General features: G+C 42.3%; 1 protein-coding gene across 2 annotated transcripts in view; it reads right to left on the bottom strand.

Moving 5' to 3' along the window:
- Positions 1 to 8,939, bottom strand: part of SH3RF1 (SH3 domain containing ring finger 1) — an 87,491-nt gene extending 78,552 nt beyond the window's left edge. The window contains exons 1-2 of one of the 2 annotated variants that reach the window (XM_050896007.1): positions 8,889 to 8,939; positions 6,864 to 7,352 (exon numbers count right to left, since the gene is read on the bottom strand). In XM_050896007.1, coding sequence (XP_050751964.1) covers positions 6,864 to 7,250 — 387 coding nt within the window. In that variant the 5' untranslated portion in view covers positions 7,251 to 7,352; positions 8,889 to 8,939. Of the gene's footprint in view, positions 1 to 6,863; positions 7,353 to 8,517; positions 8,556 to 8,888 lie in introns of those variants that run through there. The other variant, XM_050896009.1, reaches the window with a different exon arrangement.
- Between the last annotated feature and the right edge of the window lie 7,007 nt (positions 8,940 to 15,946).

Below are 15,946 nucleotides of genomic sequence, written 5' to 3'. Positions count from 1 at the left end.
ATTTTGAGCTGACCCCATCCCAATCAGCCCCTTCAGCTCTTCCTACCATACAGGAAGTCTATTAAAGCCACTGAACAAGAGGTACCCATTGCAGAAAGCCAGACATGATGCATACAGAACCACAGCAACAGCACTGCTGACTGACTTCTCTAACCAGACCCTGGACCACCTATGTTAAGGTTTTTATTGGTATTTGACTTCTGTGGTAATAAGAAAAATGAAAAGATTTTTATTCTCTTTAAAAAAACCTGCTCCCCTTCACAAGCCCATTAAAAGTAAGGGCTGTAGACTTCCTTTTTGTGCAGAAATTTAAGTTTTCTGAATGATCAAAGCTTTTTGAGTAGAGCAATAACCTGTAACTCACTGGCCAAATTAAAGTGGAGAAAAAAAGACACCATTTTATTTCAGGTAGGTAGTTTTAAATGAATCTACAGAAATGGAGGAATATTAAATTGGAAAATGAAGGGAAATAAAGACAGCCCCTTCTTTCACCTGAAAACAAAGCAATCATACAACAGTATCTTCTACTAATACACCAAAAAAAAAGGGTATCGGAAACAAAATAAAAAGGGATTTAAGTATCACACGAATAGTGTGGATTTGTTTTTTAGTTTATAAATCAACTTACTTCAAAACCGAATTATTTTCTAAATAAAGAGATTACACTGCTATTTTATCTTATCTCTTATTAAAGAGATTTGCAGCTATTTTATCAAGCAGATTAATGTTAGCTAGCAGGTTAAAGATTGCTATCAAGGTTCAAAGTACGGAATTAAATATTTCTGTACTACCAACACTGTTCACTTTACATACTCTCTTTTTATTATTTTCAAAACACACTCAAATCTACACACCAGTGTGTCAGTCGGATGCACATTTCTCTAGCTGAAGAACGGAACACCAGCTTCCACAGATTTTTAAAATGTCTGGCTTTTCCTCACTGAGGTATTTATGTGATTCCCTATTAAACATCCAAACAAAATGAAATCCTTTTAACAATGTAACACTAGGCACTGGACCGTCTTTGGTACAGGAAATGGATTATGAACAGCTCTCCAGTAATGTGGAAGTCAATGATTTAAAGAGTGAACAGTAGTATCTACTGACCTCAACTGAGACTGTGGACCCATTGTAAAACACCCTATAGATACATCCAAAATAAAAAAGTCAATCTCTGCCCTAGAGAGCATACAGTTTAAATAGCAAGCCAAACAAAGGAAGTACTATCAGTCATATCTGCAGATGGGAAACAGGAGCACAAAGAGCTTTGAATGACTCTGTGCAAGGTTATAAAGGATGTCTGTGGCAGAGCCAGGAACTGAGTCCGGAAGCTCTCAATCCTAGCCCGATGCCTTTGGATACTGAGACAATTCTTCCTTTTGCTTATCCTCCCTCTCTTTACTTAATTACTTATCTCTGAGAGGAAACACATTAACACCATGAGAGACGGTCTATTTTCCTTTTATATTTATAATCTCCATTAAATTTCCTCTAGCTTAATATAGGATACAAAAGTGTTACAGAGAAGTAATTAAAATTGTACAAGCAATTGTAAATGTAATAGTAGAATCTGGTATTTCAGAAAGCATGAGAGGAAACAAAAGTGTGCATACATGACTCAGAAAACATTTGGGGAAATCTCTCTAATGATCACTCCAGAATATGAATAGGCGCCTATCTCCACATTCACAAATTAAGATATTTCACACGTTAAAGTTGCACGTCGACACTCCTCACTTTTATAAGATAGCATACATGCAGGAATGCATAAGTAAAACTACACAGACAACAGTAAGATACACTTTTGTTTCTTTTTTTTTTTAGTAAGGGGGAAAGCAGATTTTGTACAAATCTGTACAAACACAGTCCTCAAAATCAGGCATCATTAAGTAATGATTCTCCAGCCTACCATCACAAATACCAATCATGACACTAACTGCATTAGCCACTGTTTCTTGCATATTTCTACAACCACTTTTTCCCCAAAGTGGCATACTTTACAATCTATTATCACAATGTGAGCCTCTTCTAAGAGTACCTGGCCAGCAGATGTTCACTGATACGACATTTCTGTGTACTGTTTTATTCTGCTAACTCTTGTTTAGAGACGATTTAAACATCTGTTCCAATCTACGCCTGCTGCTATGCTTGGCAATTCCCACACTTATTTTCAATCCTTTATTAAAGTTTTTGATCTACGAACGCACATTTTCGGTCCCATTGTTCTTTTCCAACCATTACAAGTTTTCTAATCTAAGAAGTTTCCTTTGACAATTAAGTTCTGCCAGGATCTCAGTAGGCCAGTGAGTGCCGTGACTACAACAGCAGCACTCGTTTCAGCTCCTATCAGGTTTTTGAATCCTGCTAAATAGTCAAACAGTGCGAGCTGCCACCCTGAGCTCTCTTCTGCAGGGTGGTTAGGATAAAAGAAAACCAATTGCTAACATCATGCACTGAGTCCAACAGACAGAGAAGCCTGACCTGCTTAAGTCCTCACAGATCAGAAGGTGGCCCATCGTCCCTACTGCCCCAAGTTGTGTGCCGAGTTCAAACACCACGGCTGGGGGAAGAGAACCTGGCTCCATTTATTTTCCTTTTTGGCATTAAAGCTGCTTCAGCAGTTCCCAGGGAAGCCTACTGGATCACAAATGACCACTGCTGTGGCAGTATGGATGTGGGAAATTAAAATTTTACTGTTGGTTTCCTGTGTTACACAAGCATGAGAACGGATGTGTGGGTTTACACTACAATGCAACACAGCTGAGCATTAGCAGAAACTCATGGAACCACCTCCTGTTTGTGAGTTTTATTTTCCTCCTCAGTTTAAAAGAATTTATCACAAACATCTCAGATGTTAGTGGTTCTCAATAGAAAGACAAAGTTTTAGGAAGGCACAGAGCAAGAATTTATTGATGCAGTTAGAAAGTCCCCTTTAACACCTAAATGAGCATCTTCTAATAGCCTGTAATGTTCCTTTGCCCTCTCATTTCAAGAAGACTTTACCACAAGTGATATCACCAGAGGTCTCTATCAGCTTTCCAGAATAAAAACAAGAAAAGAGGGAGAAGCTTTAGGACTTCCCCATTGCCTGCACTGTAACATTTCTCAATAAGATTACCCACTGACATACAGTATAACATACTCTAATTACACCATCAATACTTATTCAGCATAAGCATCAACTCTGTTAGACATAGCCAACTTTTGAGCTATTCATGCTTTTCTTTTGAAAAGGGAGAACATTTGAATCCTTTGCTTATCTCTTCCTGCCTATGCTTGGTCCAGAGAACAGCTGAAAACATTATTAAAAAATATTTTCAACAGTGATGAGATTTCAGACTATCTAGACAACTCCGCTCTAGGTTCTGCTAAGAAGACAGCCGTAACTTCAGAAACTTGGACTATAAAGAAACTAGCAGGAGAACTGGTGTGTCTTCGGCACATACTAATTCAAGGGAAAAGTTAAATGTGTATCATCTTAAATCTATCCTCAGGTAGAGAAATTAGAACAGCTCTCCAACATCTATCAACTTATGCACACAGCTATGTTTAAGACTCCTGCAATAAGCGTACCCTTGTAAAACTACTGTAAGGGACTTAAGATAATACCTGTTTGACATACTTTGTGCAAATAACAAGATGAATAACATGAGCATAAATTTGAAAGTAAGTACCCTAAAATTTTCATATGCTCTTTTGAAGGAAACAAGGCTCATGTGATCATGCAGTCCCTCAACAGCCCTCAATAACTTGCTCCTGATGACCAGTCCCAAGCAGATTTGACAGCAGGCTGCGGTTCTTAAAGCTCTTCCAAGCTGTCAACCTAGCTGAAGGTTTTCACTTTAAAAAAAAAAAAAAAAAAAAAAAAAAAAAGAGAGAGAAGAGCATTAAATTAGCATCCATACCAGAGAGGAAGCTGCAGCATGAGCGTAACTATTATTTGTTCTCCCAGGCAAGCTGGCTGCTCAGAACAGAAGAGCTGGGCAGTCAGCAAACAGAGTTTTCCATCAGGTACAGCAGTATGCCGCCTTTGTCCAACCAGTACCCAGGGAAAGGCACAGAAGGCTTTATGCATCAAAATAGCAGGGAATAGAAAGAGGTTAAGAACTTGCAGGGAGAAATTGCAGTTGTTACAGTGGTGAAAGATTACAGGGGTTACAGAAAGAAACAGGGTTATTGCAGTGGGGGAGATACAAGGCACAAGATTTGTTAATCCCTACCACCCACCCAGCTTCATTAGTTTTAAGACTCAAGGAACCATTTGTTTGTTTATTGCCACGTGTCACCACATACATACCGAGAATGTAATATACATAGTACTGTGCAATAACAGTGCTGGCAGCTCCATAGTCATTGATACAGTTCAGGAAATCACGCTGCAGTACATGCTGTATTAACCTTTTCTGGAAATTATGGCATCCTCTGAAAGGGCATTTATGAGCTTAGTATTACTTCAGGGTATAAGCAGAATGTTTATGACTTGACAGCCTTCATCCACGTTCACTTCATTTAACATAACAGCAACTTTCATTTACTAGTTCCCCTTCAGCAAAATTAGTTTAGGAAATCTGACTCTGCCACTCATCTAGAAACAGATTTTCTTCTCCAATTCCCAGAGAGGAACTGTATTTGCAACCATCTTTATGTTATAGTTAGCAAAACAAATAGGGCATTCACTTCAACACTGTCCATTAAATTGGCATTTCGCTTTCTGGACTTTTTTTTTTTTAAAAACACTTCTCATATAGGAAAAGGAAAAGTTCTTCTTATCTCCCCCTTCCCTCAGAGTCGGCTTGTGTTCTTAAAAGTACTGCCTTCCTAGTAGAAAAGGCTCTGGACAAAGTGGACAAAAGATGAGAAGATCATCTCTCCCTGTCTCCCAAAGGAAAGAAGACACAAGAATGCCTGTGAAAGCCCAGAAACAAAGATGTATTCAGACTTACTGTAAAATGTTGAAATCTATCACTAATATACACTGAGTATCAGTTAATTGCATGAGGAATGCACATGGTCACAATTTTAATGGCACACGGTACAGCATAACTAATAAATCGAAGCAACATTCCATATGTTATCACTTTCTACTCTGTGCAACATCTGGAAATGCAAATGTTGCACAACAGGATATTATCGAACATTAAAAAAGAGAGAGAATATTCCATATTCAAGTTATTTTTTCTAATAAGGCTGTGAGAAACTCTGAAGCACAGTCATCCACATATGCAGTACACTGCTGCACCAATAATATTAAATAATATATATAATAAAGTAACCACAGTTATTTACAAAACTCGACATGAAAATATATAAACAAGTTATATGGGTATTTTGCTTTAAGCTGAAGAGCTTTTGCAAATGCAAAGTATCATGGTAAACACCTTAAGGTTCTGGAGAAGACCAGACTGGTTTTGATATTGCCAAAGGTTCTTCGCAGTATTTTTTTAAGGTTTACCTTCTGAAAGAAAAAAACCCAAAACCAAAAAAACCCAACACATCATCTTCTCTCCTCCCTTACCAATTAATCTATATACAGAACAAAACTCATTAACAGGAAGTGGCATGATAATTATTATTTTTATGTTCTAAAGTAAAGAACCTAATGAGAGTCTCTACCAAGCAGAGAAAACAATACAATCTAATGGAAGAACACCTGTGTTTTAAATCCTCATGCAAACTTAAGAAGTATATCTAAGATGTTCTAGAGATATTCCAATCATGTAAGTACAACTGAGGACAAATCAGTGTAAGGCTTCCTTCATTGGGTAAGTAAACTAAATCATTCAGCTACACTTTAAAATAAAGACTAGTCCTGCCAAATACACGTGTAAGCCCTCTCCTTGGAATTCTTTAAGACATTTCTTAAAAATAAAATAAACTTCACAAGAAGGAAGCCACCTAAGCCATTCAGAAATTCCACTTCAAGCACAGGAACTCTGAATACGCAAGCATCACAAAGTGGGCAGCAAGACCTTTCAGAGAAGCTGTTCTGCCTTGTCATTAGATAAAACAGAGCAAGGTCAGCCATCTCATAAAATTATATTTCCCGATACAGGCTCTAGAATGGATAATCATAAATGAGGCTACTGAGTCTTGATTATAAGGTATGACAGAGTCTACAGGTTGCATAGATCCTAGGAAGGAACAGGAGTACAGACAGAAGGCAATGTCTTCCCATCACAATACACAGATTTTCCAAATCACTTAGAAAAAATACTTTGAGGGAAAACTAATTAAAGAAGGGGTGAGGACTGAGAGTACAAATAACTCACCAGACCACAGTAATTCAAAGACTTCTTTTTAAAGGAAGGGAAGTAAAAATGTAGCTCCTTAGCAGCCGATAGCAAAACCTTCATCGACTTCCAACAAGAACATAACTTCCCTGCTCATGTTTAACATTCGTTATATCTAACTAATTTACTGATAGTGGGAATCATTACAGAAAGTGCAAGAGCCAAACTAAAATCTCTAATCTTGCAGCTTGACAAACCAAGAACAATTTCAAGTGTTCTTCACAAGCTGTTTATCCTCAACAATTACTTAAGCTTTCCACACAAATTATCTTGTTCTGTTTGACTTCATTTTAATAAGACAGTTAAGGTACTGAGATGCTTTTCTTCTCTTTACCTCAACAACTGAGTTTTAATAAGGAAGTATTATTACTGGTATTTACATAACAGTAAATCAATACTTAGAACAACACTGATGTGTTTTGCTAGAAATCTACCACAATCCTCAAAAATACTTTGTTTTGCCTTATTTACTATCTGACTGCCCTTATCCTGAAGCAGAGGCCATCAACCGCTTTGAAACAGTGCAGGAAAAGATATGATTGCAACAAAATACCATCATCACATAGTACGTACCCTAACAGGAGGGCTCCGTGCTTGCACCCTTTGCTGCTGTCCAACTTGAGAGCTCTGCAGGTCCTTTGATCCACAATTAGCTACAGTGTTGATGGTGACCCTCAAAGGATTTGTGCTACCAGTCCCACCACCAGTGCCAGGTTTTCGAGGCCTCTGTTTGATGCCATCCAGTAGTCTTACAAGCAAAATATTACTGGGAAGTTCATCAACACTGCAATCCACTAACGTCCTGCACTCTGGGCAGCGAAGCTCATTTCGAGAGCTCACAATGCCCAGCAGACAGCGTTTACAAAATGTGTGTTGGCAAGGCAAGACTTTTGCAGAAGCATCAAGGCGTTCTAAGCAAACAGGACACTCCAACAGATCCAGCAAAGCTGATTCATCCATTTTCTTTGTATTACTTAACCAAAAAGCAAATCTTTGAAGAATTTGCGTGTTTTGAGCACTCCAAGGATATCATGTTACATCCATTCCTCTTCTGACCGTGCTCTAAAATTTTTTGAGGGAAAAAGGCATTAATAAGCTGCAAAAAGAGTCAGCAAGACTATTTTATATGAAGATATTCATACAAAGAGCAAAATAAAAGATCTCTAGACTAATTCATTAGACCTTTTCAATAAATGAAAGACACATCAAAATAGCAATAAATAATAATAGCAATCTACATTAATATATCTATTTAGTTAAAATATTATAACAAATGCTAACAGCTAAGGTTTTTAAATTCAAGTCTCCATAAATTTTAATCTTCAGTGATTCTATTTTCTCAAATTATTCCAGAATGAAGAGCTATCCCCAGTACAGCATTGTAATAAAGCTTACTTTTCATAGTTCTTGCTTAATACACCTGTATCTCTGAACATTTATTTGAAATTAGCTTTTTTCACAACAAGAAGACAGTGAAGGTAACTACAACTGGGTCCAAAACAACAGAGCGTACACCAACAGGGCACAGCAAGGGGAATTACATTTATGCCAAGACTAAGCCAATAGCAGACTACATTTCTACCATTTCTGCTAAAAGTAATAGCACATTACGCACACCAGTCTTGAAAACAGCCTCTAGCTCACAGCGTTTTAAGCTTACCACAGGAACTGACAAGAGGGTTCATTACAGTGCCGCCTTTAAGAAGCGCTTCAAAAACTATCGCGAAGTGATTTACAGCAGGAAGTGCTACTGCCATATCGTTAAGACAACACGAGTGCTGCGTATGCAGCCAGAGAGGCAGAGGCAAGCCTTCAGCCAGCTTAAGTGTATGCAGCGAGGGACTGGAAAAAGGGAGGGGGAAAAAAAAAATCCCACCACCAAAAAGCCCCCTACAAAATATCATTCTGCGGGAAGTCACACCAGGCTGCTCCACAGGGGAGAAAAGGGCTTGTTGAGCTCGGCAGTCCCCACCGCTACGCGTCCGCCTACTCGGCGCGGCAAGGCAGCCCCAGCCCGGGCCCGGGCCGCTGCCCCAGCGCTTCCCTCGGCGGCACGGCGGGGGCCCGGCCGCCCATGCAGCCCCGTCCTATCCCCCGGGGGCTGCCGAGGCCAGGCTCCGGGCGAAGTTGAGCGCCTCCACCCAGCCCCCGCCACCGGCCTGCGGAAGCGGCTCGCTCGGCTCCCCAGGCGCCGGACGCGTGTCGAGGCGCTCGTCCCCGCACCTACCTGCTTTCGGGCTGCGCGTCCATACCGGCTCCTTTATTTATTTATATTTCCCCACGCCTCCCTTTAAAAGCGATCCGCAGGCAGGCAGACCCCGCGGCAGGCGATACGCACCCCTCCGCTGGCCCTCCGGGGAGAGGGGTGAGCGGGGACGGCACCCCTAGGAGGTGCATCCCGCGGCGGGGGGAAGGAGGCGGGCGGGGGCAGGCCCGGGGCACAGGGCTGTCACCCCGCCCCGCGGCGATGACGGGAAGGGGGGGGGGGGGTCGGGCCTGCGGCCCCTCCGCCGAGCGGAGCCGCCCCTCAGGGGGCGCGGGAGGGTCCTCGGGGAGGCCGAGCACCGCCCCCCTCCCCGTCCCTCACCCGACTCTCACCGTGTGGCGCTGCAGCGGGCCGGAGGGGCTGCGCCGCCCCCGCTTTGTTCCCGTGAGGAGCCGCCGCCGCCGGCCCCACCGGTGCCTCTCCCGCCGCGGCAGCGCCGAGGCTCCCGTCTCCTCCCCGCCCCGCCGCGCAGGGCTGACGCGAGGGGCGGCACCGCCCCGCCCGGCACCGCCCCGCCGAGGGGGCCGCGGGGAGGGCGGCCCCCGACCCGGCCCGGGCCACCTCCCCTCAGCGGCAGCGCCTCCCCTCACGGGAGGGGGCGGGGAGAAGGCAGGGGCGGCCGTCACGGCCCGGCCCCGCGCCCCGCCCCCTCGCCAGGTGCCGTGGGGTGACGGTTAGGGCGGGGGCTTGGCGGGACCGGGGTTCCGCCGCCGCGCCGCGGGGGGAGGTGCTGCCCGCCCGGTTTGTGAGGTGTGGGGGGGCCCAGCCAGGCACCTGGGGCTGCCGCCGACGGCGTGGGGGCGGCGGTGAGGAAAGCGGGTGGGTGGTCGGGGGGCTCCCCCCGCTCTTCTGTGGTAAATCAGGCCCGGAGTACCGGCCCGCGGCTGCCAGGCCCCCCGGAAGGAGGAGCTGGGCGCCCCCGCGTCCGGAGAGCCGGGGTGCCCAGAGCCTGCGGCGGCCCGGCCAAGGAAACGCCCCTCAGGCGGAGCGGGCTTGTGTGGGGCGAGGGGCCCTCTCCTGGCGGGGCACCCGGGCCTGCCCCCCGGCCGTACGCCCTCTGCTCCCGGCGCGAAGGGCGCAGCGTCTCGGTGGGAAGGGGTGAGGCCGGGGCGCGGGGGAGTCGCGGCGTTTCCCGCCTCTGGGCGGTGGTCAGACACCGTGGTGGTGGGTGCCTTGTCACATCGAGTGCTGCCCTCGGGTGCAGCAGTGCTCTCTCAGGCCCTTGCAGACTGCTCTGTCGTAAGGTCGAATGCAGCGTAGAGTGTGCGTGCCTCTCTCAGGATGCCACAAAATTATTTGTTAGTGTTGCTCAATTAAATAACCAGGTGAGGTCAGAAACTGCCCCAAACTGGTGTGTGTCTCTCTTGACACATGCACCTGTGTTCAGGAGATGAGGTGCTTGCTTTGGAGGCGTTTTATGTGAAATACTTCTCTACAAGACTGTGGGAATGAAGGAGGAAGTAAACCCTAAGGTACATACAAATTATCATAAAAGAAAACAGCAAAAAGGAATTTAAAAAACACTTTTTAAATTGGATGAGGTGCCTTGTCTATGCATGGTGAAAAAATCTAGAGAAAAGTGCAAGTTCCAGTTGATCATCTTGTCAGCTGCAACTCAAAAAGGAAGCAATCCGAAAGCTTCCCTCTTGCGTGTAGTTTTGAGCTATTCAAGTTTGTTGTCATTCTTACTGAATTTTGTATGCGTATAATTTTTTTTTTTTCCATGGGTTGTGTAGGTTTGTGTAGGTTGATAGCGTGACAGGCTTTTCTGTCTTGCTTTCTGGATTTGTTAGCTTGGTTGTTTCCTACGGTAATGATCTTCTGTGATTATTAGGATTTCCAAATAAGTGCTCACACTGAATGCATCTCTAATTTTTTAATTTTTTTGTAGTAGTAGTAGTAGTAGTAGAAATATTGAAAGTGCTAAATATCTACAATTCATTAAGAAATAAACTGGTAACAGATGGGGTTCTGGTCTGTGTGTGTGCTTTCCAGGGAGTATCGTAACATAAATAGAAGAGAAGGGTATAAACATCTGATACTTAAGAATTTTCCCATGTCTCGTAGTATTCCTCTATCTTGCCGTGTCAGCGCTGCCGCTACAGAAAGGATAATCAGTACATTTAAAATAGGGACTTGTTGAATCTAAACAAAAGTTCATCTCACAATTGGATTTCCCTTTTGGCCATAGCTTCTTCCAAGATCCAAAGATGTCATCAAGGTTGCATGGTAATAATTTGCCAGCCTTTCCAGCATAGTTTTGTAAGCAACACAATTATTGTTGTCTAAACTTAGTTTGCTGCCTAAGGAATGTAAAGTATCTATTAAAATGGTGGAGGAATTTACAATACAGGTGGTGCACCAGGGAAGCAAGATGAAAGTTCAGGGAAGCAGGATAAAAAGATTAGCCTTTTATCAGGGCTGGTCTTTGATAATGTTTTATGTAAAGTCTGTAAAGTACTAAATATATTGTGGGATACTAGCCAAAGCAGTAAACATTCTGAAGAGTATCAGATAAATATGTTACTTCCTGAGCAGCAGCAGTAGTTAATTTTCAAACAAACATAATCTATGTAAAAAACTGGGTGTGCGTGCTGATGTACACCACTGCCCTCTTACGGAGGAAGTGTTTGACTCGGAGTAGCCAGAATAGTCTGACGCCAGGACTGAAAGGAACAGAATTGCTATTACATTGAAGCATTTATTCATTCTCACTGCCAGCCACAACCAGGGAACTGTACACTTTGCACATTTTTACACGAGGAGACCTCCCTTCTTGAAACCATTCTGTCCTTACGTACAGTTCATTAGTTCCTTGCACAACTTCACTAAGTGATGCAAAGTAGAGATTGCACAGGGCAGAGAACCATTAAAAACACAGATTTGAAGGAAGAGGCCTTCCAGTTACTCAAATCCCTGGATTTCTGGGATGATAATGTCTATTAATATTTGTTCATATTTGTGAAAACATTTTATACATTTTTGGTGTAATAAATTGGACTTCTGAAGTTGGTTTTCAGGCACAAACTTTTTTTTTTTAATCCAGTGTATATTGTTTCTCGTCATCTGGAAGCCGCTGGGTAAAGGAAGAAGCAAAGGGCGATAGGCAGAACAGCAAAAGACAAAATGTCAGTAGAACTGGTAACGCCTGGTTTCTTTCTTTTTTCTGTGTTCTGTGTCTAGCATCCTTGGTGCAGTAAACCCACTATATCCTCTGTGCTCCTCCTTCCCTTTTGCCAATACCTTCTTTTTCTTCTGTGGGCCAGCCAACCTACAGGCCTCCCCCCATGTCTTCAGCCCTCTCTGCCAAAACAATCATACTTTCTCTTCCTCCCTAAACCCTACTGCAATAATTCCTGTTTCTATCACATTTCCAAGTATCCTTAGTTTTTCCTCTGTCTTTAAAATGTGAAGCAGAGTATACTGTGCCTGGCTTTGAGCAACACTGGCTAATTGATAAGTTGGCAGGCTAACAAGAAGAGATAACTTGACCTTTGCCCCACCCTTTTCTGCCGGGGGGATGTTAAATTTTAAATCTTTTCTGGATATGACCACTGTTTTCCATAAAACCTATAGAATCTTAATATCTTTACAAATATTCTGTCAGGTTTTGCCAATGAATTACAAACATTTGGGAAGAGGGGCTGACAGATGCACTCTAATCATTTACATCTAGTTCCTTAGGAAATTTAACTAAGTAGTATGAGACATTTCAGAATAGGATTCCACTTGTTAGCATGCAAATCTTTTGAAACATACAGACAGTTGTAAACTAATGCACGAAAGAACAAAAGCATTAAATGCACTAAAATACACTAATGCGCTGAAAAACAAAACCAGGTCCAATCTCCATTCTAATACTACAGAATGTCCCTGAAGATTGTGACCCTGATGGCAGGATAACCCGCGTGCCTGAAAAAGTCATGTTAGCAGTCTGTTTAGATTCATAAAACAAAACTGAGTGCTGAGTAGAGAAACCCTGGCCTGTGAGAATAAACATATGAAGGCATATTTAATTTATTTGTGAATTCCATCCTTAAAATCTTGAGATGACTACAAAAAAGACTCAAAGGTAATAAGAATCATGGAACAAAAGGTGTTGTGTCCCATCACAGGGAAAATTTAACAGAAGACAGTGTCTTCTGGCAGTTATAGTCTGAATTTTTTGTATTTGTAGGTTCAGGAATGAATTTTAATATGAAGATTATTTCTACTGATAAGAATAAGCATGTTTTTGTTTTAAGATACGTTCTTTGTACTAAACTATTTTTATAGCTATTTTTTTTTGTCAGAAAAGATGGTGTTTCCCCATTTGTAATGTCCACATTAGCCCGTCTTTCCCATGCAATATAGATCTCGAGCACAGACCAAAAAGGTTAATCTTATTTCCTTGTAAAATGACCCCTGGAGATGCAGTGGTGATTTCCTTTGAAAGACCGTGCAAAATTCCCACTGACATCAATTTAGTAAGAGTTTACCACTGATGGCCACGCTGATACTGCTGGCTTTATATTGGCAAGTACAGCGCATAGTGAAGCGTGGCCGGCTTTCTTCAGTCTCTGGCAGAAATGAGCAAGGATGTTCTTCAGTAACTTTGTTCCTTTTTCATTAAAGAGTTGGGGATTTGTTTTTTTGTGGTTTTGTTTTTTGGGGGGTTGAGGGGACTGCAGTTAGCGCTAGCTTTAAATTGCCTAGCTTGGTTACTGTTAGCGGAATTCTAGCAGGATGGAGCTCAGCATGGTTGATAGTGATCCAGTCAGTTTGCTGGCAGACTGAGTTTTGTGCTGCCCCTGCTGCACTTTCTGTGTTGTGAACTAGTCGTAACTAGATCAATGACAGTAATACAAATGTACTTTTAAGGCTTCTGCATCCTGCCAGAAGGATCTCTGCTGTTCTTGTATTTGTGAAGAGGCAGGAGAAATGGGTTGTTGTGCTTTCAGTACATTTTGGCTTCTAGTTTTACTTCTGTGTTCTAGGCATCTAGCTTGGAGTATAGACAAAAGTTGCCTGGCTGCATCTCAAACCTGACAAGACAGAGATGACATTTGACTTTTGATTACTTTTTAGTTTCCTGTTTTCTTGAGGAGAGTATCGTTTGTGTATTAACGTTGTGAACTAGCTCTCTCTGACAACGTGAAGCTGGGATCGTACCTTTGCAGATATTGATGCTTTTGCGATAACTTCATTTGCATTGCAGTGAGGGAATATGCAACAGAAAAAGTGGCTGTGGCATTAAAGAATAAACATGTTACAAATTCTCAGCATTTAGGTGAGCTCTTTGTTACCTTAAGACATTTCCACCAGGTTAGTCACAGCAAAACACTTACTGGGCTTATGGATGCTTATGATCCACATAGCCTAGCTGCTGTGTCCACTGCTGTACCTTGTAGAAATGCAGTAAGGTGTTGGTGTGTGTCGGTGGTCAAGAACTTGATTTAAATGATCATTACACTGATGGGAACATAGTGCCTGCATCTCATTAACCAGCAAGCTTGAAATTGTCCTTACTACAAACAAGGTTAAAGAAAAAGCAAAGGAGAATGTTTATTGAAAGAAATCAAACTAGATCGCACAGCTGTAAATATTTGGGAAGACACACAGAAATGTAAGAATCTATTCTTAATACGTTTATTCTAAAATCAGATGATCTTTTTCCTTCCTTGCATGCAGCTGATAAGCCGCAGACTTCATCTGTGAGACTGCAGAGTAGGTCCTAATGCTCCTTTGCCTCTCTAGAATTAGTGCTGTGTCCACAGGGGAGATTCCTGTGAGGACAGAGCATGCTGTTCAATCCTTTCCTAGGTATCTCCAAATCCTATTTAGGTCTGCTCTCCCAAAGATTCATAAGTGATTCAGGATGTAGTTTTAGAATTATTAACTACCCTAGACTTTTTGGAATACTTACATGCCTTTTTAATGGTTTGCTATACTGTTAGCAAATTTTAAGCTATTAGAAAGCTATTAATATTTTCCCTACTTGCAAAAGCTATGTACAAGTCACAGCGTAAAGCTGTTTCATATGAACAGTAAACCAATAATCATATAAATGTTTAAGTAGAGTTATTGTGTTACTGACTCTACACTGAGATCAGGCAGAACTGTAATCAACCACTTTGAGTGATAGTGGGCTGGAGTGACTAAACTCCAATTTTGTCTTTGAGGAACATTGTGACAAATGTTTGGAGCTTTCAAAACCCAAACAGATGAGATGAGTTGCGGGGCCCAAAGGATTTTTTTTCTTTTTAAATAAGCAAAAACATGATATCATGAAGGATATTCAACATTCATAAAAGTTTACTTAGTCTTCATTACCACACCTCATTACCAAAGTATCAGAAAGAAGCTGAACGTCTGGAGACTGGATACTTGGCATGTATACTATTTGAACAAAAAAATACAGTATTAGATAGGAGGAGGTGGAACCGCTGAGGAGAGTCAGAGGCACTTTTGCACATGGACTGTGCAGAGGGAGGGAGGTTGTGGGCATTGGGAGAAGTCTGTATCCATCGTGTCAGCTCTACAATTCCTAGATTCTGTCTTTTGTTGTATTTCTAGAAATGCACTACAGCTTCAATCTCTAAAATCCTGTGAGACAGACAAAGCTAGTCAATAAGTTTCATGAATAGGGAAGAATTCACAGCACTGAGCTATTTTATCTCGAGGGGTCCTGCGTTCAAATTAACCCTCCTAGAGCAAACATCCTTGGTCAAAGTCTCAGGGTCCTATCCTCAAAAAAGCATCCTCCAAAAAGTAGCAGGCAGGAACCTCAGACCTCTTCACATTCTCACACCAAATATATCTTCAGAACATATTAAGCACCCACTTGAGTCTTTCTAGATGAGAAATTTTCAAGTCCAAGAGCACAGGCTCTACGACAGGTGATTTAAGGGATGTTACTTCTCTTTTGGGCAACTGCATGACAACATAATGAAAACTCAGAAATTTCTGCAGGTTTTAACAAACGCCTTATTCTAGGTGTCTTATTCTAAGAGCAGTTACTGGAAGTGCATTTACAGAGGAGCAACTCTTAAAAACCACTTATGCTTTTGTGGTCGTTAAAGCATGAGAAATGTATAGTAACAGCAATGATATGTCTGTACTGTGGTTTGTGTGTGTTTTATGGTGAGTCCTGCAGTTCCTCCTACTGTCCAAATCAGGAAATCTGTTGAAAAGCACCATACTCCCTTCCCCTCGATCTCCTCTGCAGTGAGAGTCGGTTTGGATTTTGTCCCGGAACAGAGTCTGAACGTAGCTGTGCCACGCTTCCAGGCTTAAGAGCAGGGACTGGTAAGATGCTCCAGGATAAATATGTGACACCTTTCCATATGAAACTCATGTGTTTTTAGAACAAAATCTACAAGAAGAATTTGCTAGCTTGTTTAAATTCTAA

The sequence above is a fragment of the Gymnogyps californianus genome, chromosome 4 (genome assembly GCF_018139145.2).
Source record: "Gymnogyps californianus isolate 813 chromosome 4, ASM1813914v2, whole genome shotgun sequence".
NCBI lineage: Eukaryota > Metazoa > Chordata > Aves > Accipitriformes > Cathartidae > Gymnogyps > Gymnogyps californianus.
This window is presented reverse-complemented; position numbering and strand designations above follow the sequence as displayed.